The sequence below is a fragment of the Thalassophryne amazonica genome, chromosome 15 (genome assembly GCF_902500255.1).
Source record: "Thalassophryne amazonica chromosome 15, fThaAma1.1, whole genome shotgun sequence".
NCBI classification, from domain to species: domain Eukaryota; kingdom Metazoa; phylum Chordata; class Actinopteri; order Batrachoidiformes; family Batrachoididae; genus Thalassophryne; species Thalassophryne amazonica.
The window spans coordinates 6,399,853-6,423,518 of record NC_047117.1 but is presented as its reverse complement, the minus strand read 5'-3'; the positions used below and the strand labels follow the sequence as shown (position 1 = coordinate 6,423,518).

Below are 23,666 nucleotides of genomic sequence, written 5' to 3'. Positions count from 1 at the left end.
TTTGAAACATTGCTGCCGGAAAACAGAAGACGAAGAAGAAGAAAAAAGTTGTGACGTCATAATTGTGCTCTTTTCCCTGTAAGTTGAAGTTTTTATCAATTTTTTCGAGTCTTTAAATGCGGTCTTTGACAAACGGCTTTACGCGTGTTATTCTGAAGATGTGTTTTAGTTATTCACCTTTCAGAAGATAATAGTGTCGGTTAGCCAGCTAATGCTAACGTTAGCTTACCTTTAGCTCCGATTTGTTTACATTCGACGAGAAAACGTCGCAAAAAAACTGCTGCAGATTTGTGCTTGTGTTTCCACCACATGAGAAAAACATTTTATGCTGCTCGTCCAAATCAGTTCACCACAATCAAGCAGTCTTCCATAAAATAAGCGTTTTAGTTGAAGGTATTTAGTGCTTAAAACAATCAGACAGCCAGTTAACCGACCAAATTAGCTGTGCGTGATGTTTCGCTTTGTTTCTAAACACCTTTTCGTTTATTTATTTTGATTTTTCATATTTTGGTGGAAGGAACTCAATCAGCAAAACCACCAAATAAGTGGAATTCCGCAAGGAAGTGTACTCAGGTCGCTATTTTTCCTTGTATTTGCTATAGAGGGTTTTCATGTGACGTATCGGTCACGTCATTTTGTGTCCCGTGGCCATTCTGGATTACGACGCGGTGGCCGCTGTGATACGATACGTGCATTTGGCGAACAATTGCAGAAGCTTCAACGTCGATGTGAAGAAGCCTCACGGCACCGTGGCGCTGAGAGAGATCCGCCGCTACCAGAAATCCACTGTTTTATCATAATACTATTATATATTATAATTTTATTCGGCAATAAAATTATATAGCAATACATAAAAATACTGCCGAGGATAACACAAGAACTCTTCCAATATGGATGCTTATTTACATTGTGGTCCTCGAGCACCGAGCTGCTGATCCGCAAGCTGCCCTTCCAGCACCTGGTGAGAGAAATTGCTCAGGACTTCAAGACGACCTCCACTTTCAGAGCTCTGCTGTGATGCTCTGCAGGAGGCCAGCAGCTTCCTAGTTCACAATATCGCAGTGTGACACTGTCGGCCATTTCGTCACATCGACACTAAATTCACTATCTGGTATAAGATACGGATCCACTGAACCAACTGCTACACATCTATCACGATAAAAAGCTTTATCTCGAGGATTTAAAGCATCGTAATAACCGTACATTCTCTCCATTTTTCTATCATGCACCAGCCTCCTTGTAATCCAGAATGGAGACGGCACCTGTCCTGCAGCAAATCGGTCACGTGATTGAAAACCCTCTATTGAGTTGTCAGTAGTTGTGCTTTGTCAGATCAAGATGTTTGTGGATGACAACAGGATTTCTTTGGTGACTAAGGAACCATCAGACAACCAACTAGTCCAGAAACACCTTAGCAGCTTCATGTGGTGGTCCAAAAGTTGACAGCCAAGATTTAATCCCAGTAACTCTTCCGTTTCAGCACAAACATGCTGCCTGACCAAGATGAAGTTGTCAAATTGAAAGGTGCTGACCTTGAGAAAGCTGTTGGCATATGGGTGGATTAAAAAACTTACTCCTGTCTGGATAAAAACAGCCTCACCAAGTTCCATGTTTCACTACTCTGAACAATCGTTGAATATGAATGTCCAGCACAAAGACAGACCATATGAAAGTTGTCTACATGCAAGGTCGTAGAGCAGGTAGCTGAGTGGGTAGGAGCTGGCCTGCAAATATGTAGACCTATCTGTGTCCTTGGACAAGATACTTAATCTACTGTCTCAGTCCACCCAGCTGTAAATGGATACTGGCCTCAGCTGGGGAAATGACTGGTTTCCCATCTGGGGAGAGTTTCATCTGCTCTCATATGCTTAATGCTACAGAATTTGTAGCTAAGCACCAGCGGGCCTCAGGGCCAATATCAGACTTACTTCTATATGAATGTTCCTAGACTGTACTGTGGATGAACAAGAGTCAATGTCGTTGAGCTCTACAAGTGCGTATGGTTCATACCAGCAAGATGCATAAAAAATGTGTCCATCCTCTGAGTTGTCTAAACAAAACTGGTTGGAAAAGTGATATATATTAAAAATAAATCATATGTTTATTTAGGTTGTCTGATTAGTTAGGAGCTCTGAAAATGAAAAAAAAAAACTTTTAAAGTGGCTAAAATCCTAAATGGTTAAACCCTTTGAATAAAAGCTGAAAGTCAGCACTAGAAAGCACATCTTGATTGTTTCCCTTCAGCTACACTGTGGTGAAGTACAGATGCAAAATCTTGAAAAAAAAATCACTGTCCATTATGGAGCAGGCTGTAACATTACAAGAGGATACATTTACCATGTTGCAATATTTCCCTCAGAAATCTCAATGACATGTTCATCAAATCATGCAGCCTTATTTTAGATCTTGTTTTTCTTCTTTTATTCAGTGACAAAAACGCCTGATTCCACTGCGGGTGCAGTGCACCACTTTTCAGCATGGTAAGTCAACATTAATTTAATTAATTACGTTCTCAGTAGAGGTGGACATATATGGATTTTTGGTGGGCCTACACAGAAACTAGGTAGTAAAATATATTTGAGACTGATATATCTGCCAGTATGTACTCCTTTAAGCAACAGAATGGTTGTTGTCATGTCCCAAGGTTCTTGAAATTAATTATCTCCATTTGGTGGATATTTACCATTAATGCAGGTATAATTTTGCAGAGACCTCTCGTGTTTTCATAAAAATGCCAATGATTTCTGAACCTTGCTTTATGAAACCCTTATGACAAAGAAATGTAACTGAGGCTTGATGTTTTACAATTTAAATATAAACTTTATTATAAATAACTACAAGTAATGTACATCACACTCTTCATGAAGATTAGTAGTTCTGTCGCATCTCTTAGCATTTGCATAAAATAGACTTCTTATCTGTTTCAGCCCTGCCTATCTGGTGGCAAAGTGCCCACTTACATCTTGTCACTGTAAAATGCCCACTCTGTTTGAAAATTAATGTCAGCTGGTTGCTTTTACGCCATCTGCTTTTGCTTCGTCTCTGGGAGCTAATGTGACCAAGGGGAGATGTGGGTCCCTGACGTGCTTGAGCACTCTCTGCTGGACTAACTATGTAATGACACCATTTCCAACAGCCAAAGGGCTTTTCTGTATTGTTTCTTTGGTAATATAAAACTTTCCATATCTCAGAAATAACGCTGATTTTTGGAAGGCTCATATCAGCCAAACAATGTGTACCGTTCAGCCTGTAGTTCTCAGTCATGTTTTTCCTGCTTGGATCATGTTTTGATTTATTTATTTATTTGTTTTTTTTAATAGGGTGAACGAAAAGGAACAAACAAATACTATCCTCCAGATTTTGACCCAGCAAAGGTGAGTATGAGTGTGTATACCAGACACCTACTGCTATATACAACATTTTAAAGCTATGTAGCAAAAAAAAACAAAACAAACAAAACAAAAAACAAATGTTGATTGTTTTGTGTCTGCAGCATGGATCCCTCAATGGCTACCACAACACTCACCCTCTGCGTGAGCGGGCCAGGAAACTGTCCAAAGGAATCCTCATTATCAGGTTTGCACGTCGTTACATGAATCAGCTGTTGCGTTGGAGTCGCCGCTTGTTGGTTTGTCTGCATGGAAGCTTATAAGATTAATTATTATATATTAGTCATGTCGCTAACTGACTGTTTGTGTCCATAAAGGTTTGAGATGCCGTACAACATCTGGTGTGATGGCTGCAAAAATCACATTGGCATGGGTAATTTGAGGGGGGTGGTCCAGTCCAAGAGGATCTCTGATGGACATGTTTTAATAACGCTGGTGTCGTGTTTGAACAGGGGTACGATACAATGCAGAGAAGAAGAAAGTGGGGAACTACTACACCACCCCAATCTACAGGTAAGCACACGGTTGGATGTTATTTTATTTTATTTATTTTATGTCTGTGAGAAACTAATTAACTTGTGTCACATGACTGATGGAGGTTGGTTGAGATGTGATTAAACAGCCACAAGTTTAGTTTTTGTACCTATTTTGGAGCTTTTCCCCATGTAAGATTATTAAACACACGGTCATTCATAAGATGTCTGCAAACTGTTTTGTAAAATATAAAAAAATGCAGGCTGTTTTTGAAGTCACTGGCAAGCTCATACATAAATACTACTGCTACTAATAATAAAAATAATAATACATTTATTTATATAACATTTGAAGCAGAAAATTTTACAAAGTACTTCAGATGATAATAATAATAATAATAAAACCAATTCATGTACAATGTCAAATAGCAATAAAAAATTAAAACCATCAAATATAATTCAGGCCAGTAATAAAACAAATGATAAACAGAACATAAATAAGTTTTATGATTTGTCTTAAAATATTTAAGTGAGCTGGACTTTCTCACGACTAAAGGCAAACTCCACGGTGTTGGAGCACGGTCAGCAAAGGCTCCGAAAAATGAAAAGTTCAACGTGCGCTGCTGAGAGAAAGGAAAAAAAAAACAAACAAACCATGAATGCTTTTCATCGGGGGGCAAATTAAGAAATGTAAAAAAATGACATATGATGAATTTTCCAGGTTCAGGATGAAGTGCCACCTGTGTGTCAACTACATCGAGATGCAGACGGACCCAGCAACCTGCGACTACGTGATCGTGAGCGGGGCGCAGAGGAAGGAGGAACGCTGGGACATGGCTGAAAACGAGCAGATCCTGACTACAGGTACGGTCCCAGACATCTGTACGCCGCAGTTACATCCCGTCTAATTTTATTTGCGACACTTTTTTTTTTTGCGTGCTTCTTTGATGGTCCCCTCGGTGTCTGTGGACAGAGCGAGCAGAGAAGGAGAAACTGGAGACGGACGCCATGTTCAAGCTGGAACACAGTGGGAAAGACAAGCAGAAACTGGTGAAGGCTCTTCCGTCTCTGTCAGAGATTCAGGACCATCAGTCTCGCTGGAAGGACGACTTTGACCTCAATAGCTTCCTCCGCAAAAAGTTTCGGGTGGGATTCTGTCCTTTTTTCTTCTCCTCCTGTTTTTAGTCCCTCCTGCTTACCTACACGAACTTTGTGGGTAATGTAGTGTGACATTTCAGGTTGCTTTTAAATAGAAAGTTATTGTCATTGCATGCAAATTTATAAAAGAAGCGCCTTCTTTTATAACTTTGTATGTCGGCAAGTTCGGCCAGAGAGGACTTGGCCGAGAATAGGGAAGTGTGGGTTGAGCTGCTTGGCCTACTGCCACCGTGACCTGGACCCGAATAAGTGGCAGAAAATGAGTCAAAGGTCAATCATCTGTCAAGGTCATTGGGGTCAAAGGTCAGGCATGTTTGAATTGTGTTGTTTACCAGGAAATTCCATCCGAAACAAAGCAAACACATCCTAACTGACGCTACACTCGCCGTATCTGCTGTAGTGCTTAGTGCCCTCATGCTAACATTGGACTAACATGTACTGTAATAGTTATACAAAGAATTAACTTTCAGGGCCCTTTTCTGAATTTCAAATAAATAAGAGCTCAAAGTGCAGACTTTTAATTTGAAGTTTTAGTGAAAGGTACAGGAAGACCCGATACACTGCCACCCAGAGAGTTTCTGAAACTGACAGATTGTTAAATGCGGCGTGACAGTGTTTCTATTCGGCATGCAGGGGTCAGTGTGGAATCGGTTTCTACGTTTAGATAGGATTTGCAGCTGAAAGCAAAGTGTGTCGGAAGCTTCACTGGATTCATTTTAAGCCTATAGTACCATCTTGTGGTAGCAGGGTGGTACTACACTAATTAAGGCTCGAAGACATCACCTTTCCTCTTTAACGTGTTTGAACAAATATCCTGTCCTTTCTGTTGAACGTGTTTTTCCTTTAAGTGGGAATTTATGGAATGCTGTACTTCATTGTGCAGGAGGAGAGGAAAGTTCTGGCCGAGCAGGAGGAGAAAGACAACGCCTTTAGGATGAAAGCCAACGTGTCCATCCCCCTGCTGCCGGAGACGGCGGAGGACAACAAACTGGCAGAGCTGCTCACCTACCAGGCACCAGAGTGTAAGTCGGCAGAGAGGCTCGGAATGTCTGTGCAGGTTTCCCGAGCGTTATTTTTCCTTAATTTAAGATTCACTCCAACCTCTAAACCTGCTGATGTAACTGGCTGCATCATGTCCCTCCTCAGCCTGTGAGGAAACGGAGCGCAGGAAGAGGAACGAGACCTTATCCCGCCCGTGGTTCAGCTCATCACCTGCACCAGTAGGGGGCGCAGCAGGCGTTCTGCTTCACAAACTGGGACTGCAGGGCAAACGAATGGCGGCGGCCAAGGCTTTGGGCTCTTCCCACATTCCCCTCATCCGCAGACACACAGACGGATCGGGGAACAAACCGGAACTCTGTGCCACAGTCTCCCGCAGGAGGTCGGACCCTGAACCCGACACGCGTGATGGCGTGTCGTCAGAGGCTGCACCCGGTGCGGCGGCTGTCGTCCCGCCAACACGGGTGGGACAGAAGAGCAACAGTGAGTTGGAGATTCACGTTAAAACCACAGAAGATGGATGCTTGATACGGGACTGTGGGAGGATGGAAGAGGAAGGTCAAAGTTCAGGAGGCGTGTCCTCGCTGGTGCCTGAATACAGCGACTCTGACTCGGAGTCTGGATAGTGACGCTAATCCCAACAGTTTTCACTGTCATCACGGAAACAAAGTACGTATTTAAAAAAAAATCTTTACAGCCGCTGAAATGACGCTAACTTCAGGAGGAAACTTTAATGTTTATCTTCCTACGTTTAAAACGCCGATTCTCTCAGCAAAGACAAGTTTGTTTTTCCCAGAACGGAATGTGTGATTGTAAGACGAAAGCCCTTTGTCTTTAAACTGTAAGAAAATAAGATCAGCGTGTTTTTCTGAATGTTTGAGGAAAACCATAAAGCTGTGGATGCTGATGGGTTAATAAATGTGTCTACTGGTTAAAGTTTCAGGATCAAGAGGAACTTCGTGAGGCTCCATATTTTTCTCCTTCCACTTTTCTTTGAGGAACAGTTCCAAGTTTTCTTCTTGTTCCCAGTGGAGCATCATCACCGCTGACGCCCACGTTCTGACCAACAATTGGCTGAGCTCATTAAGCTTTAACTCAGACATTTGTCATTACTTTTATTAAACTAATCTAAAGAATATATGTCAGGTATCTCGTTGTTTGGGCAGAATAATTAAAGACTTATTAAAAGTGGAGCATTAATGACATTTTATAAAGTGATCAGTTAAAGCTGTACGGCCTTTCAAATTTCACAAAACTGACAGCATTTAGTTTCTCCAAGCATTATAATGTTAGTTTATTTTTGTAACATGCTGCAAAATTACAAATCATTTTTGCTGAAAAGAACATTTATCTGGGGGAAATTCCGTGGCGAATATTGTCTTTTCCAACTAACGGCCTCGTATAGACAAACTGCAGGAGGAAACCTGTGTGCACATGCATGAGGTTTTGGTTTCTGTCACGCTGCCTTTCTTTACTCTGATTGGTTGTTGCCATGTGATTCATAGCATTCGTGTAGCTCGGGGGAATCCTTCACGTGGTTTCTGACATCTCTAACAAATGTAGGTCATGAAGTCTGATTGCTTGAATTTCGACTCATCGGGGGTCCAAATTAAAAAAATTCTAAACCATATAACTGTTGCCAAAATCATATTATGAATCCCTTATTTAAATGCTAAGGAATAAAATTATAATGGTGCCAAAGAAATTTTTTTTATGACTTAAATCCTAAAAAAACAAAAAAAACAAAACCAAAGGCTGTACAGCTGTACTGAAAAATTGGTTAATTGATGGAGACAGCTATGGCTGCATGCAATTTTTTTTAACTCATTCCATTAAAAAATGATTTGTGTACAGGGCATATAATAAAAAAAATTATGACCAGTTTTTATATTTTGAAAATGCTTCTCGTGGTTTTTATGAGTAAGTTATAATGCAAAAACTTCATTAAATTATAGAAAAACAATAATAAGGTGGATGAGGAATTTTCTTAGTTGAGGAAACAGGCTTTCGCATTATTTTTTGCTTTTTACAGAAAACATAAAAAATATTTTCTTTAAAAAGACAAATATTCATCATCACTGCCAGTTTCTACGGTGACAACGGCTTTGGTCTTTATTATGTCAAACTGATGTTCCATCTGGACCAGAACATGATCTGAAAACATGCCCTGAATTATTTACTGTTCAACAGTCAGCTACTCCACAGACATGACCTTTGCCTAAATGAGGCCTTTAAGGGCAATTCCAGAGTTGACCTTCATCCACATACCAGGTTCAGTGGAAATCAGCCAGAGGACCTGGGATGTGTCTCCCATCAGACAAACAGGCATGACCTTGACCCCAGTGATTGACCTTTGACAAATCTGACCTTGCTAATATGTGTGCAGTAACTCATGCAAATGGTAGTAAAACTATTCCAATACCAAGTTTGGTGAAAAACGTCCAAAGGACCTGGAGAAAGGAGAAAGAAATGCTGCTGAAATTCGAGGACAATGTTCCCAAGAGTTGTCACGGAGAGAAATGAAACAGAAAAACTTTTTTTGTGTGTGTATGAGTTTAGAGAGAAGTTGTGTAAATGTTTAAGAAATGAAATTTTGCTTTTGTTATTTTTGTTCTTTTTCTTTTCGAGTGTTGACCAGTTTAATTTGGGAGACGAGGCGATTAAACATCGGACACAAGTAAGTATAATTTAGTTCACACTCGTTCTCTCTACCCGTCTCCTTAATTATCCCAAAACTGCTCAGGTTTTATGATTAATGTTCATACTGATATTTTTGCTTTTATTGTTTATTGTTGCTATTATTGTACAGTATCAATAATAATGATCAGATTTACATTTATTCAGCCGAAACTGCTTTACGTCAGGATGAAATTTATTTAAAATGGCAGCAATCTGAGATGTTGAAAGAAGATAAAGGTAGAAGTGATTGTGAAACCTTGGAGAATTTATATTTTGTCTGTGAGTCACCCCCGTAGCACCCCAGGGTGCCCCAGCTGACAAACACACAACTGATAACGTGTGTGTGTGTGTTCGTGTTCATGATATTAATACAGAATTCTTATATGAAATCAGCATGTGATTTTCGTGTCTGAGTTACTCTGTGGCTCCCCCTAGTGAAGAAACCTGCACAACCAGCACTGTTTATTTCAGTTTTTTTATTGATCATTTCTGGTATGTAATTACAAGTGAATATATGTAGTAATTATAGTAACTTTTATTGCCTCTGAGTCATTTGTACGCACCTTTAAATGTTTTAAGTCCATGAACAAACTGTTCACACCTCATAACTACGTCAGTGCACCAATGTCTGAGTCCCCCATCGGGGCAGAGTTCTGATCCACATTTGGTCAGTATTATTGATTGGTCACTGCGGCCCCTCCCCTTCCCGTTGACTGTGCACTGGGGGGGCGGGGGTGTCAGGAGTCTGATTTAGTCTTTTTAGGTGCCACAGTCCACTGGAATCCACAGGTGATCATCATGTATCAGTGGACGCTCAAGATAATCTTATTTCTTACACTTTTCTGCAGCTCAGATGGACAGCTTGGCTGGTAAGACTTTTCCCTTCTGTTTTTTTTTTTTTGTTGTTGGTTTTTTTTTTTTTTTTTTACTCTGTTTTCTGATCATTGAACATTTTGAGAGTTGCAAACCCATATATAATTATTTTTATTTTTATTTTATTTTTTTACAGGCAGAAGATTCCCATCAGGTATATACCTCCGTTAAGAGGAGAATGTACCAAATATCAAATTTTTCTTTATATGTGAAGCAAAAAAAAAAAATCAGTAATCATTATGGAGTCATGAGGTCACTGGACAGAGACGTGTGGTAAAGCCAAAACCTTTACAAGAACAAAGGTCCAAGTCCATGTTAGCCGGGCTTCCTGTCCTACTGTATGATTGTGAGACTTGAACACATACCAGTGACTTCAGATGACGACTGCGCGTCTGGTACTCTGTGTCCTCGGAGGATCCTTGGGTACTGTTGGATTAACTGATGGTTACTCAGGAAGACTCCCATGAGGAGAATCACTTGCATCATGGGGGAACACCAGCTACGATGTTTTGGCCATGTGGTGTGGTTCTCTGTGCATGATCCAGCACACGGGTGCCTCAGTGTTGAGGACCCCAGAGACTGGAGAAGTTTAACATGGCTGTGGCACATGGAGGACTATATGTTTAAGGTTGTCTGCCTGGATGGTTGCCATCCAGGACCCAAGGCGGCTCCATGGTGTGAATGCAGCAACCTGTGACACCAGCTCACAGTCCCACAACTGGAAAATACAACAAACTGTGATTATGACACCACAAAGATCTGTATGTACCTGGTGCTGATGATATCTGGCTTTAATTTCAGCCTTCCTTATGATGTCACAAAGATCAAAGAATCTATTGACCGTAGTTCACTCCCTAAAAATGTGTCCTCCCAGATACATCCTCTACCTTCTACTTTTGAAATGTACAAAGCAGTTGAAAATTTAAATATAAGATATTGTCACACTGTGAGTGTTCTGGAGATTTACCCAAAACCTTATTCACAAATGACTGACATTTATTTATTGCTAAATATAAAACAGGACTAAAATAATATGTAGGAAATAAAAAAAAAAAAAACGAAGTTGTGCTTCGATATGTTAAATTACATTTGTTTAATTGTAATTTTGTCACTGCCAAAGTCCTCTTTTTGCCTTGATGACATCACTGACATCACCTGAGAGGAGGGGAAAGGTTATGTGATCACTCCGGCGTGATCACATAACCAAAAAAAAAATTTTTATATATATATATATATATATATATATATATATATATATATATATCATTTTCTGTTGATTAGTTATTTTCTTTACTTTTTCATTCCTTTGATCTGTTCAGTAACAATCTTGCATCTGACATCATTTTCATTGTGAGGTTTTCCTTTATTTTTTATCATAACATGGTATTTTTATTTATTTTCTATTTGTCATGTGTTGGAAACAGATTCATTCATTATGCTTACCTCATGACATCATCAAAGGCTTTTCTTTAACATCTTTATGAATGTTTTTCTTTGAGTTCACCTGTAACAATCTTGGATTATGACATCATAATAAAAGCCTTATTTCTCTTTTTTTAAAGCATGTTTGCCTTTAATCACTAACCGTCTGTCTTTATTTTAAAGTCATTGTCAGATGATCTTTTCATCTCTTTTTTCCTTTGATCTAGAATATTTTAGATGTATATAAATTCTGTTCATTTTTACAATAATTAATTTTTATAAATATTTTTTATAATATACTTTAGAGTTAACATCTAACAAACTAGATACAAAAGGAATATTTAGCACCCCTGCAAAAGCATGTGCGCTTTCTGATTGAGCACACTACCTTTAGAAATGAGGGAAATAGAAAAGAATAAGGTCTGTTTTTTTCACATTTGTTTGGTAATTTGCAAAGTGTAGAAGTTTTGACTCGCAGTGCACAAACTGTCCGGTAATGTTTGGTTTTGTCCTTTAGGCCCTTCGATAGGCCCTTTGATAGGCACTTTCACATGAGCACGAAACCCAGGTAAGTCATCAATATCTGCCTTATTACTGTGCATAGTAAGATGTCAATTTTTAGTTTGGTTTCTGTTTATTTAAAAAATGCGTCCACAGAAACCTGATTTGCAGAAACTGTAAGATTATTAATAATAACAATAAAGTAGGTTGACATGATTTCAAAAGTTGACAAAGGATGTAAAAATCTTTAAACTGAAGTTACAGAATGCAGATTCTTTTTTCTATCATCTAATGTTCATAATTTCACTATTTTGTTTTTGGAAATTCCCAGATTTCTTCTCTCATAAATCTGTTCTTATGATCATGGTGTATTTTATTTAAAAGTCAGAAAGTGTCCCCTGAAGCCCAGAATTGTTGGGTTGTTGAAAGGTTGTTTTACTTTGGACCTTTTTTTTTTCTGACTGAAAATTTTAATTTTTTCCTGTTTCTTTTCAGACCTCCAGCAGGAACTGTTAGTCCGACACCAAGGTACAGTTAAGAAACTCACTCCTTCAGCCGTTAATACAACAGTCAAGTCCGGTTTTTCAACCTGTTTTTCTTCCTGTGTCGAGGGTCATTCTATTGAATCCAGATGTTTCCTGATTGTTATTACTCTGGGACCTACAGGTCATGCGGCCATGCATTCATTTGATGCTCAAAAGTGAAATAAAACAATATTTTATCTCAGATCTTTTCTTTAATTTGACCATTTTTAAAGCTTGGCTGTTTGAGTGTGTCTGTGTGTGTATATATTGAACAACAAAAGAAATGTAAGTATGTTTTAATATTGCTTTATGAGTAAAATGTCTGTCAGATTTTGTCCAGGATCTCACATACAATAGTAAGCACTGCACTCGTAGAATGCACACCTCCACCAACACTACTTTTCAATTCCACAAATTTTTTTACCTTGGAAAAATTTTTCAAGGTCAAAGTCCTGTTATAAGTGGCTTTTCATAAGCTAAAATATAATACAAAATATAGATCAAATGGGCTTTTCAGTGTTAAAATCAAATATCCCCTAAATCTGCAATACGGATCAGATGCAGATCAAACTTAATCTATTCACTGTCACAAATGAGAGTGATTGAGGCACTTTTGATTGAGATATAATGCAAAATGTACATCAAAATGGCTTTTAAATATTAAATTAAAATATCCACAAAATCCACAATCCAGATCAGATCTGGATCAAACTTTGTCAGGTGATAGTGAGTGTCAGTCTGCACCTCACTTTCAAATGTGAGTGTGATTGAGGCAGGTTTGATTTAGATATAATGTAAAATATGCATTAAATGGTGACTTCAATGTTAAATTTAAATGGCCCCAAAATCTGTAATCTGGATCAGATCCAGATCAATCTTTGTCAGTTGGTAAAACACACCATCCCACACAATGCTCTCAAATATGAAAGACATTTGATCTTTTTTGACAGAGATATGAATTCTTGAAAATTTGTTCAATGTTAAAGGATAGGGATTTTTCCAATGAAGAATTTTCCTGACTTTGACCTTTGACCTAAGATGTTGAAAATTGAATCAGTTCTTGCCTATGAGGATATGAATTCTCTGTAAAAAAAAAAAAAAAAAAAAAAAAAAAAAAAAAAAAAAAAAAAAGATCATAATGATATTAAAAATTGCAGGCTGTTCACATACAAGAAAACATGGGCGAACACACAACCTTATGGTTATGAAGGTGCCTTTGAGTTTATTGAGTTGATAAACAGAAAGGTAACATTCTGGATCAGATCACAGTCAATACCATGTGTGACCACCAGGCGATGAAATTAAAGCCGCTCACCTTTTGTGGAACCCACTAATTGGTGAATTTCCTGTTGAGGAATGGCCGGTCGCTCCTCCCACAAGGTATTCTGGAGTTGAACAGCATGATAATCCAGAAGGTTTTATGGGTCTGTTGCACATCCTCGCTATGTGACGTGACCTTCTTAACCAGCTGATAGTCGATTTATGAACATTTAAACGCGTGGCTGCGTTCCGTGCTGTCAAACCAGCATCAGGCGTGCACATGGCATGTTCATGAAGTTTCATTGAGGTTAAAAAATACTGTGACAATGGAAAAAATCTTTTGCTTTAATAGGCCTCTCATACCCCAACAAAATTGAAATGACATTTACAATTACACAGAAAATTCACAAGAGGTATTGATAAGGGAATCGACAAGCAGAATCGATAATGGCATCAATATCAATAAAATCTTATTAATACCCATCCTTAGACCTAAATGACATGGTGAGATGCTGAAGAACTTCACTCGTTCATGTCCGCGACATATACATATTAGGATAAATGGTTCATCCATATTTGTCTCCCATGTAATCGCGTTAAAGCACTTTTTCTAGAAGTAGGATTTGTTTTGTTTTTTTAATGTGGGGTCTTTCTGAGCAGCCAATGGTTCTGAATGCAGCATGAGGAATCCCATAAGGCTTGGGGGCACTTCCTCTGTTTTGGTCACATGACAGTGGCCTACATAATTAGTCACCTAAGTGGCTCCGCCTTCTCATTCTCTAGACGTATAATGATGCAGCAGAATGTATGCTATATATATATATATATATATATATATATATATATATATATACAGAAAACACACAAGTTCAAATTTTTCATTACCATGGCAACCAAAATGATAAATGATCATAGAAGACAGTGTTGACAGCATTGAATACTACAAATACATTATTCTTCATGTACAATAATTACTAATTTATTACCTGGCAAGCAGTGGTACTAACTCGCCCTTCCAGTCTTCACAGTGTTTCTTCATGTTAGCTTATCTTGTTAGCATGCTACTTTTTACTGCCATCATTTTTGTTTATGTATTTGGTTTTGCATTATGCATATAATATACATAGGAATAGATGTAAATTTGGGTTAGTTTTACTGAATAGAATTTAAAAAATTGCAAAAACAAATAATTAAAAAAAAATAAAACACTAGCTGTAATGGAGTTGGTAGTAGATTCATGCTAGTAGCAACAGATCCAGTAGCAATACTCAGCGCAGTACTACTGCAGGTGTGCAGGTGATAAAGTGTTAGGTGTTACTCCAGAGGGGTTGCAGTTTCTACGTCCTACCCCTGTACTTTTTTCTTTCTCTGTAGGTTCACCCTGCTGGCTCCAGACCTGCTTAGAACCGACAGCCCAGAGAGTATCTACCTCCAGGCTGACAACGTGCAAAATTCCATCACCGTCTCCATCAGCATCCAGGAATTCAAACAGAACTCCATGCTCCTGCAGGACTTGGCCACACTCAGTGCAGACAATAACTTCCACACTCTGAAGTTGATACAGGTGGTTGATCAGGCCACAATGACCTCAGTGTACTTTGACAAAAATACTTTGACTTTCTAACTCTCTAAGGCTATTGAGTTAAGAGCATTTCCTGCAAGTATTCCAAAGAATGTCCCGTTGTTTTTAGGGGGTTTCGCAAATGCACAGAAAATACAGAGGTGTGCTTTTTCAGGAGAAAGTCTCCCTGGACTTTTTGGATGCCTGTTCTCCCCCAATAGAGCAAAGTATCAGTGGATTATATAGTTGAGAGCACCGTCCATCCATCCAAAGATTTGTCAACCACATCTCCAAAGTCCATGGGCTGAAACAAACTGAACTTGGCAGATGGGTAGATCCAGTGGGAAGAGTGGTCACCATAGCAACAAATACCTTAATGAAGAATCATATTTTAGTTCATAAAGGCCATATTACTTAGCTTGGAACACAAAATGTTGTTATAACCTACGACCAACTCAAAGGTGCCGGATAAGTACCAGATTATTTTACTATTTAGGTCATGGGGTCATCCAGTGCAGAATTTTACACTGGGCAGGGGGCCGGCTGGGTCGTAGGGTCTTATTCCCAAATCACTATGAGGTAAGGTCAAATTCCTGACATATCAGTTATTAGTGATGTCATTAGAGGCGTACACTGGAGTGAACGTCTTGGCCTCTGAGTAACTATGTGTGTTAGCACGTTAGCTTGAGCACGCCTTATGTCACTTTGTTTACACTTGACATGTGCAGTCGGTTTGTAAATGGCAACTTGGACCTTGCCCGGGCAATTCCAGAACCTACCCGCATTACATATATGTGCCAAATTTGATGAAAATTGCAGTGACCACAATGACCTTTACCAAAGTAAATCCTTTATGAGCTTTTCTTGAGTTGACATTCATCCACAAATCAAATTTGGGGGAAATCAGCTGAAGGAGCTCGGAGGAGTTGGAGAACAAACAGACAGTCAGAAGTCAAATTATAGCCCGATGCTGCTTTCAAACCATCTATTCAGTTTATCCCACACAAAGAACGAAAAACGAGATATTTTAGAAATGACATCATCATCGATCTCTGTTCTCTCTTCCTTCAGCTTTCCTCGGACCAACTGAATCGAGATGAAAAGAAAAACAAGTTTGTGAAACTGAAGGTGGCATTTGGCACTTACCACACCGAGGAGCGGATGGTGATGGTGTCCTTTCATTCCGGTTACATCTTCATCCAGACCGACAAACCCATCTACAACCCAGGAGACACGGGTACGACGCTGACGCTGGAGCACGTGAAATTTAGATTTAGATTTTCAGCCATTACAACGTTAACGCCTGTTTTTCAGCAGTCATTCTTTCTTCATAATGACTGCTGGGGACAGGTGAGGGAAGCCACCAAGACATTATAATCATTATATATATGTATATATGCGTGCGCGTGTGTGTGTGTGTGTGTGTGTGTGTACTACAGCTATGTGGCAGCACAGTCTGACTAAGATATAAAAGTTGCCTGTTTTTGTGGAATCTTGTGTTGTTTTATGCAATTTTAGCATGCTAATGTTAGCATAGCATATTAGCGAGCATCTGCTATTCGACTAAACCGTTGTTTGTGTCTCTCTGCAGTGCAGTACAGAACCTTTGTTTCCTCTCCATCTTTTAAGGCCTTTGACAGCTCCATCACAGCAGAGATTAAGGTAACAGATGTTCACAAAATAAGAATTAATATGTGTCGCTGAGGTGTTCATTTTGCTTACAAAACAGAGATAAACGCATTCTGTAAATTGCCTCATTTCTGGATTGGTAGAGCGTCGCTACATTGAATGGACTTCACCTTGTCACCACGGCATGTTTGACTTTTGAGAGGCTGTTTTAAAGAAAATGCTAACTGCTTAGCATTAGCAGAGGCAGCCACATTAACCTTGGTTGATGCTAACGCCATGTGCTAAAGCTTTCAAAAGGTTAGCATTTTCTTCAATAGAGTTCCTTAAAGTCAACTGCATCGCTGTCCAGCCAGCACAGCATCCAGTGCAGGTAGCTTTTCTCTCTAAACCTGGAAATCTTTGGGAATTCTTTCATTCCTGACAAAAAAATTGCTTTTTTTTTTTTTTATTTGCAAAGAATGAACAAACAACAAATTTTGGGGGGAGAATTTGCCATATAAGACACAGATGTGTAGAATTGTGAATACTAGGAGATAGTAGCCACGGATATGAAGACTGTAAGGGCAATGATTTGACCTTAATGACCTCGACCTTCACCCATATGATTTGACCTCTGGCTGACATTGACACGTTTGGTAGAAATCAGTAAAAAGACCTGGGAGGAGTAGGTCAACGAAAAGGCAGGCAGACATGACCTTTGATCCCAGTGATTGACCTTTGGTAAAATTGATTTGCAATTCCAGAACCCACCTTCATGTATTTATCAAGTTTGGTGCAAATCAGAGGTAAAAACAAACAAACAAAAATCTATATTGATCAGTGACCCCAAGGACCTTGACCCCAATGATTGACCTTTGACAAATTTGGTCTCATTTGGGCAGTTCTAGAGCCCACCTCTGTAAGTGTGCAATGTTTTGTGGGCACTGGAGTAAAAATAAATAAAATAAAAATTTGATCTTTGACCCCAGTAACCTTGATGTTTACAAACTAAACACTTTCAGGCCAGTTCTGTGGTTTGACTGTTATCCACATACAAAGTTTGGTGGAAATCAGCCAAAAATCCTGGGCAGAGCAAAGGAACAGCTGTCTAACAGTTGTACCAGCAGGATGGATTATGGTCCTTGGTCAGTCTTGGGTTATTGTGGTTGTTTAATAATGTGAATGTTTTCTTCAGAATCCAGATGGCGTGGTGGTTAAACACACCTCCAGGATCAGATCTCACAATGGCGTCTTTGCAGACAACTTTCCTCTCTCTGAAATAGTCAAGTAAGAGCAGCTGCTTTGATTCCTTTATATCAGAACTAAAAACACATTTCTACCCTCATGGTTCAGAATGTCCGGCTTCACTCAAAAGACAACAGCATTTGTCTTCAAGCAGCTGCAGGTGTCTCGTGTTAGAGATGCTGACGTATCACCTGGCTGCTGCAGATAGATGGTTACTTTCAGGAGGTGCTGATGGACTGGTTGTCTGCCCGGCTGGTTCCCATTCAGGAGCCAGAGTAGTTCCATAGTGTGGTGGATGTGGTAACATGCGGCACCAGCACATGTTCCCCGACCTGACACAATCCTTTTTTCTAGTCAAACACGGTGTCCCTCATGGTTCAGTTCTAGGACAATCTTATTTTCCATTAACATAGTGTTTCCTTTCATTGTTATGCTGATGATACGCAGCTGTACCTGCTTGCCAGAGCCTATGATTCCAGTCACTACTTGCCTGGCTTTGTGATGTCAAATTGGATGTTACGAAATTTTCTCCAGCTTAATCCAAGGGAAAACAGACCATTCCCTTAATTCTTTTTTAAGTGTGGAGTGCGGTTGTGACTGGGTTGTGTGTGCCAAAGGCACACCCTAAATGGGGTGGGTGGCAGAGTCCTAGTAGGTAACTAGGTGTGATATTCTAAATCGTATCATTCTGATTTTGGTCACAATTACTTTATCAGATATCAAAAAAGAAAACTGATCCAATCTGAGTCTTCTATTGTACAGTGAGGAAAATAAGTATTTGAACACCCACTTAGAAATCATGGGGGGGTCTGAAATTTTCATCTTAGGTGCATGTCCACTGTGAGAGACATAATCTAAAAAAAAAAAAAATCCGGAAATCACAATGTATGATTTTTTAATAATTTATTTGTATGTTACTGCTGCAAATAAGTACACAGGAGGACCTGGTCAGTGACCTGAAGAGAGCTGGGACCACAGTCACAAAGATTACATTAGTAACACATGATGCTGTCATGGTTTAAAATCCTGCAGGGCAGCAAGCAGGCCAGCACATGTCCAGGCCCGTTTGAAGTTCACCAGTGACCATGTGGATGATCCAGAGGAGGCATGGGAGAAGGTCATGTGGTCAGATGAGACCAAAATAGAGCTTTTTGGAATCAACACCACTGACCATGTTTAGAGGATGAGAACAACCCCAAGAAAACCATCCCAACTGTGAAGCATGAGGGTGGAAACATCATGCTGTGAGGGTGCTCTTCTGCAAAGGGGACAGGACGACTGCATAGTATTGAAGGGAGGATGGATGGGGTCATGTATTGCGAGATTTTGGCAAACAGCCTCCTTCCCTCAGTAAGAGCACTGAAGATGGGTCATGGCTGGGTCTTCCAGCATGACAATGACCCCAAACACACAGCCAGGGCAACTAAGGAGGGGCTCCGTAAGAAGCATTTCAAGGTCCTGGAGTGGCCTGGCCAGTCTCCAGACCTGAACTCAATAGAAAATCTTTGGCGGGAGCTGAAACTCCAAACCTGAAAGATCTAGAGAAGATCTGTATGGAGGAGTGGACCAAAATCCCTGCTGCAGTGTGTGAAAACCTGGTGAAAAACTACAGCAAACGTTTGACCTCTGTAATTGCAAACAAAGGCTACTGTACCAAATACTGACATTGATTTTCACAGGTGTTCAAATACTTATTTTCCTCACTGTATATTTGAGTCATGTTGTGGACTCTGTATATTTTCCATTAAGGGAAGAAGAATATTGGTTTCACAGGTTGAGTTGATGTTCCATTAGATGACTAGGGTTAGCCAAAGTACATCCATGCAAAACTCTTTTATTTTTTAAAGATCAGTTGTTTTAAGATGGAGGGAGGATATGGGATTGGTATTGGTAGATACTGAAGGTTATAGTATCGGTAAAGTATCGGTCATGCCATCCTGGATTTTAACATCCATCGTCACACTTAGTTTTCTAATGATAACGTTTGTAAATACCGTAGTTTTTGTTAAGATCAGTTTTTTTAAGATGGGGGAGGATATGGGATTGGGATTGGTAGATACTGAAGGTTATAGTATCAGTAAAGTATCGGTCATGCTATCCTGGATTTTAACATATGACAGTTTTCTAATGATAAAATGTGTTGTGTAAATAGTTTTTCTTGTGATTTGGAACATGACTGATGATTTATTTTTTTTGCTGTTGTTAATTGTTTTACAGTGAAGGAATGTGGACGGTGACCGCCAAGTTTGACCACTGGCAGCAGAATACTTTCACCTCCCACTTTGAAGTAAAGAAATACGGTAGGTCCCGTCCTGTGACATCATCAGTGACTAGATGGTTGTTCACCCAGAATTAATTTAAAAACTGTTTGTTTGTTTTTTTCAAACAAAATGATTGACAGCACTCTGTGGATGTTATGCTATTTATTAATTCTTTCAGTGCTTCCTGCCTTCAACGTTACCTTGACGCCACAGAAATCCTTCTTCAGCCTGGATGACACCGAACTATCAGTTGAGATCTCAGCCAAGTCAGTTTAACATTTTTAAAACCACCACATTTATCTCCATTATTCCTTCACAAATGACAAACGGTGACATGTGTACATATCATGCCTGAATCAGCGTTTACCTCCTGAATTCTTAAATACACACAAAAAGCACAAATGAAGACCTTTGACAGAGTTTTGTTGTCATGTGTTTCAGGTACCTGTACGGGGAGCCGGTCCATGGGACGGCCTACGTGGTGTTTGGGGTGGTCATCGATAAAGACAAAATAAGGTTGCCTTCTGTCAAGCAGGTGTCTGACGTAAGTCACAGCGGCTCTCACGGCGAATGAAAGAATTCTGGGAATTATCAGACTTCTGGATGTGAAGTCTACCGCTGTTTAGACCAGATGTTGTTAGATTGGTATAACTGTAAACTTATTCATTTATTAATAATAATAATATACGGTAGTGGTAGTCAAGTCAAATCTGGGACCATGAGCTGGTGCTGCACTTTACGCATCCATGACACCACAGAACCGCCTTGGGTCATGGATGGCAACCACCCAGGCAGAGAAGTGGTCCATTCCAATATCTCTAAAATAACCACCTATCTGCCACAGCCAGGTGGAACATGGTGTCCTGTTGGCCTTCGCCAGCTACTGGGGTCCTCAACAATCAGGCATCCCAACATTGCCGCCTGATTGTTGCTAAACGGGCCACATGGCCAAAATGTCGCAGTTGACACTCCCTCAAAATGCCAGTGGTACTCCTCGTATTAATCTCTCTTAGTAACCATTCCTTTGATCCAAATCATTCTAGTAGAACCCAAGGATCCTCCAAAGACATCCAGTCATTCTCTTAGGTCACTGGTTAGTGTCCAAGTCTTAAAACCATATAGCAAAACAGGCAGGACCAGGACCCTAAAGACTTGGGTCTTCGTTCACCTGCTAAGATATCAGCATCACCAAACACCTCTGTCCAGTGACCTCATGACTCCATAAGCTCTTCTGAGGAGCCTCTCAATCAATCTCAAGGGCTGAGGACCCAGAGACATGTACGTCCCTGCTGAGATACGTGAATGTCTTCACAAGTTCAGCTCTTTCACTGCACACATTTACACTTCTGATGGCCGAGTCCAGGAAATCTGTAAATATCCTGATTCTTAGTCTTGATCCAGGACAGTCTCAAACCCAGACACAAGTAGTAGTAATAATGATAAGATAAGATAAGATCAACTTTATTTTTCCTGAAGAAAATTATTTGTAATTATATGTAATCGAGTAGTAGTGGTAATTGCAGTAGTAGTAGCAATAGTAGCAGTCGTAGTAGTAGTAATAATAATAATCATCAGGTGTGTACATAACTAATGCACAGGTGTTTGTGCATGCTAACGACGACGATTGTTCTGTAATTTATGTCTGTATCATGGACCAAGCAGAGGGTCACCCCTTTGAGTCTGGTCCTCTTGAGGTTTCTTCCTCAGAGGGAGTTTTTCCTTACCGCTGTCACCTTTGTGTTTGCTCTCGGGGTTGATAAGGTTAGACCTTTCTTGTGTGAAGCACCTTGAGGCAATTTTATTGTGATTTGGCACTATATAAATAAAATTAAATTGAATTCAAAATTTAAATTGACGAGAATGATGACGTCAATATTGTTTGTTTATTGTGACCAGTTCAAAGCAAACCTGCGCGATACTCATGCTGTTGTTTGATCAGCGTAGATGTGGATTTTAACAAATTTGTGGACAGAATTTGTGAGAAATAAGGAGAATTAAGCCATTGGTGTGCAAGAAGAAGTTTTAAGTGTTTTTGCTTCAGTGCATGAAAAATAGGAACTGAAACAAAAAGTGCTGCATAACGTTCCATAGTGTGGAGTTATTTGTCTGTTTGGTCTTCGGAGTCCAGATGTTGGTCAAACACGAGACAAGAGCATTTCACAAATGCACTTTGCTCCTATTTACTGACTCTGAGTCTGCGTTATTCTGGGTCCAAATTTCACAGCGTCCCTCGTTGCCTCACATCGTCTCTCACTCTTCTCGGTCTGTCCACCCTGTGTTGGACCAGGTCCACAATTTTGAACTGGTGGAAGTCCTTACTGATGACAATACAGGTTTCCTGAAGTTTCTGTAGGTGGCGCTCTTTTGATCGTTTATCAAATGTCAGTTATCATACTTCTTATTGTACACTGTTATCAGAGATGTCCAGTAACAACACTATCTCACACCAATTCTTGATGGCGTCACGAAAAGTAGATTCATCTGTTAGTTGGTGATACACGAGAAATTTCACATGATGTAGTTATTATTTTATTTTTCAAATGATAAAATGTTTCTGTTCTATATCCTGTGACGTTGTTTGCTTCTGGCTCTCCTGCAGCTCACAGGCGGAGTTGTGAGTCTCGGCATGGACGAGCTCAAGAGATCTTACCCCAATGTCGCGTCTTTGGTTGGAAAATCATTATATGTCAAGGCTTCTGTTCTCACCAAGACTGGTAAGTTCTTATAATCAGGGGTACACGTAATCGGTCAGACTGATTTAATACCATTATACTAGCCTATAATGGTACTGGAACGGGGGTACATGGGCCTGGGTTTGATTTCTAGACGTGCTACCTTGTGTCAGCCCATAGCTGCAAATAGGTGCTGGCCTTGGCTGGGGAAGTAACCTGTGATAGACCGGAGCCCCAGCCAGGGGGAGTCACAGACTGCCATCCGTTTCATGCGACGGAATCCAAGGATTAGCACTTGTACCAATGGGTCTCAAAGTCTGTATTGGACTGATGACTTCTACGGTTATTGTAAGGATCCAAAATTTAACTGGTGCAAGAATGAATGCAGCATCAAAACACAACAACAAATGTTTTTTCAACAAAATCATGTGAAGAGATGGTCTTTGGGTCATTGATGAGTTGATTACAGTTTAACACGTCTTTATAAGTTGGTAGAGCAGGTGGTTCAGTAGGATAGGAGTTAGAGTACCACCATGTAGATTGGGATTCGATTCCAAGTCTGTGCTTCATGCTACCTGTTTTTGTTTGTGGACAAAAAGTTTTGTCTACATTTTTCAGTTCATCCAGCTGTACATGGGTTCTAGGCTTGGCTGGTCAAGTAACTTGAGATGGATTGGTGTTCCCATCCAAAGGGATAAACACACACCTGATGGGTCTCAAGGAGAGTAAAAGCCCTAAATTCTTCATGGTTTTATGAAGAATTCTGATTTTAATTTCAGACAGCCTTAAGATACAATAAAAATCCACAGATCCAGGATTAAAATTTGTCTCCTTCAGTTTCTGGCTTTGAACATGATTAATTGATGTTGCCATTTATTTTATTGCACCGCTACTGTGACCAGCCGTAACGCATCAAAATGTCCTAATGAGGCTGGAGTTGATTTTGTCCTCTGGGTTGACGTGATGTTTGCGATTCCACTTTCGAAACTGTGTTCAGATGTTTAATAGCCTGTACTTCAGCTCGCTGGACAGACACGACTT

General features: G+C 39.9%; 2 protein-coding genes across 2 annotated transcripts in view; both read left to right on the top strand.

The window, feature by feature from the left end:
- On the top strand, nt 1-6,690 carry ccdc130 (coiled-coil domain containing 130). The gene is made up of 10 exons (XM_034188113.1): nt 1-78; nt 2,429-2,480; nt 3,321-3,374; nt 3,494-3,576; nt 3,707-3,762; nt 3,842-3,902; nt 4,584-4,726; nt 4,836-5,008; nt 5,904-6,042; nt 6,167-6,690. The coding sequence occupies exons 2-10, from the start codon at nt 2,478-2,480 to the stop codon at nt 6,643-6,645; spliced, it is 1,191 nt and encodes a 396-aa protein (XP_034044004.1). The 5' UTR covers nt 1-78; nt 2,429-2,477; the 3' UTR covers nt 6,646-6,690.
- A 134-nt stretch (nt 6,691-6,824) lies between these two features.
- The window catches only part of LOC117525768 (complement C3-like), a 51,157-nt gene continuing 34,315 nt past the window's right edge, over nt 6,825-23,666 (top strand). Inside the window, exons 1-10 of the mRNA XM_034187705.1 lie at nt 6,825-9,567; nt 11,511-11,561; nt 14,653-14,842; nt 15,911-16,076; nt 16,431-16,501; nt 17,643-17,734; nt 19,910-19,992; nt 20,132-20,219; nt 20,395-20,497; nt 22,553-22,667. Coding sequence (XP_034043596.1) covers nt 9,497-9,567; nt 11,511-11,561; nt 14,653-14,842; nt 15,911-16,076; nt 16,431-16,501; nt 17,643-17,734; nt 19,910-19,992; nt 20,132-20,219; nt 20,395-20,497; nt 22,553-22,667 — 1,030 coding nt within the window. The 5' untranslated portion in view covers nt 6,825-9,496. The remainder of the gene's footprint in view (nt 9,568-11,510; nt 11,562-14,652; nt 14,843-15,910; nt 16,077-16,430; nt 16,502-17,642; nt 17,735-19,909; nt 19,993-20,131; nt 20,220-20,394; nt 20,498-22,552; nt 22,668-23,666) is intronic.

Excerpts from the sequence above, each read along its gene's own strand:
- ccdc130 (XM_034188113.1), top strand. Across the intron at positions 5,009-5,903 it reads TCCTCCGCAAAAAGTTTCGG|GAGGAGAGGAAAGTTCTGGC; the intron begins GTGGGATTCTGT and ends TTCATTGTGCAG. Across the intron at positions 6,043-6,166 it reads CACCTACCAGGCACCAGAGT|CCTGTGAGGAAACGGAGCGC; the intron begins GTAAGTCGGCAG and ends GTCCCTCCTCAG.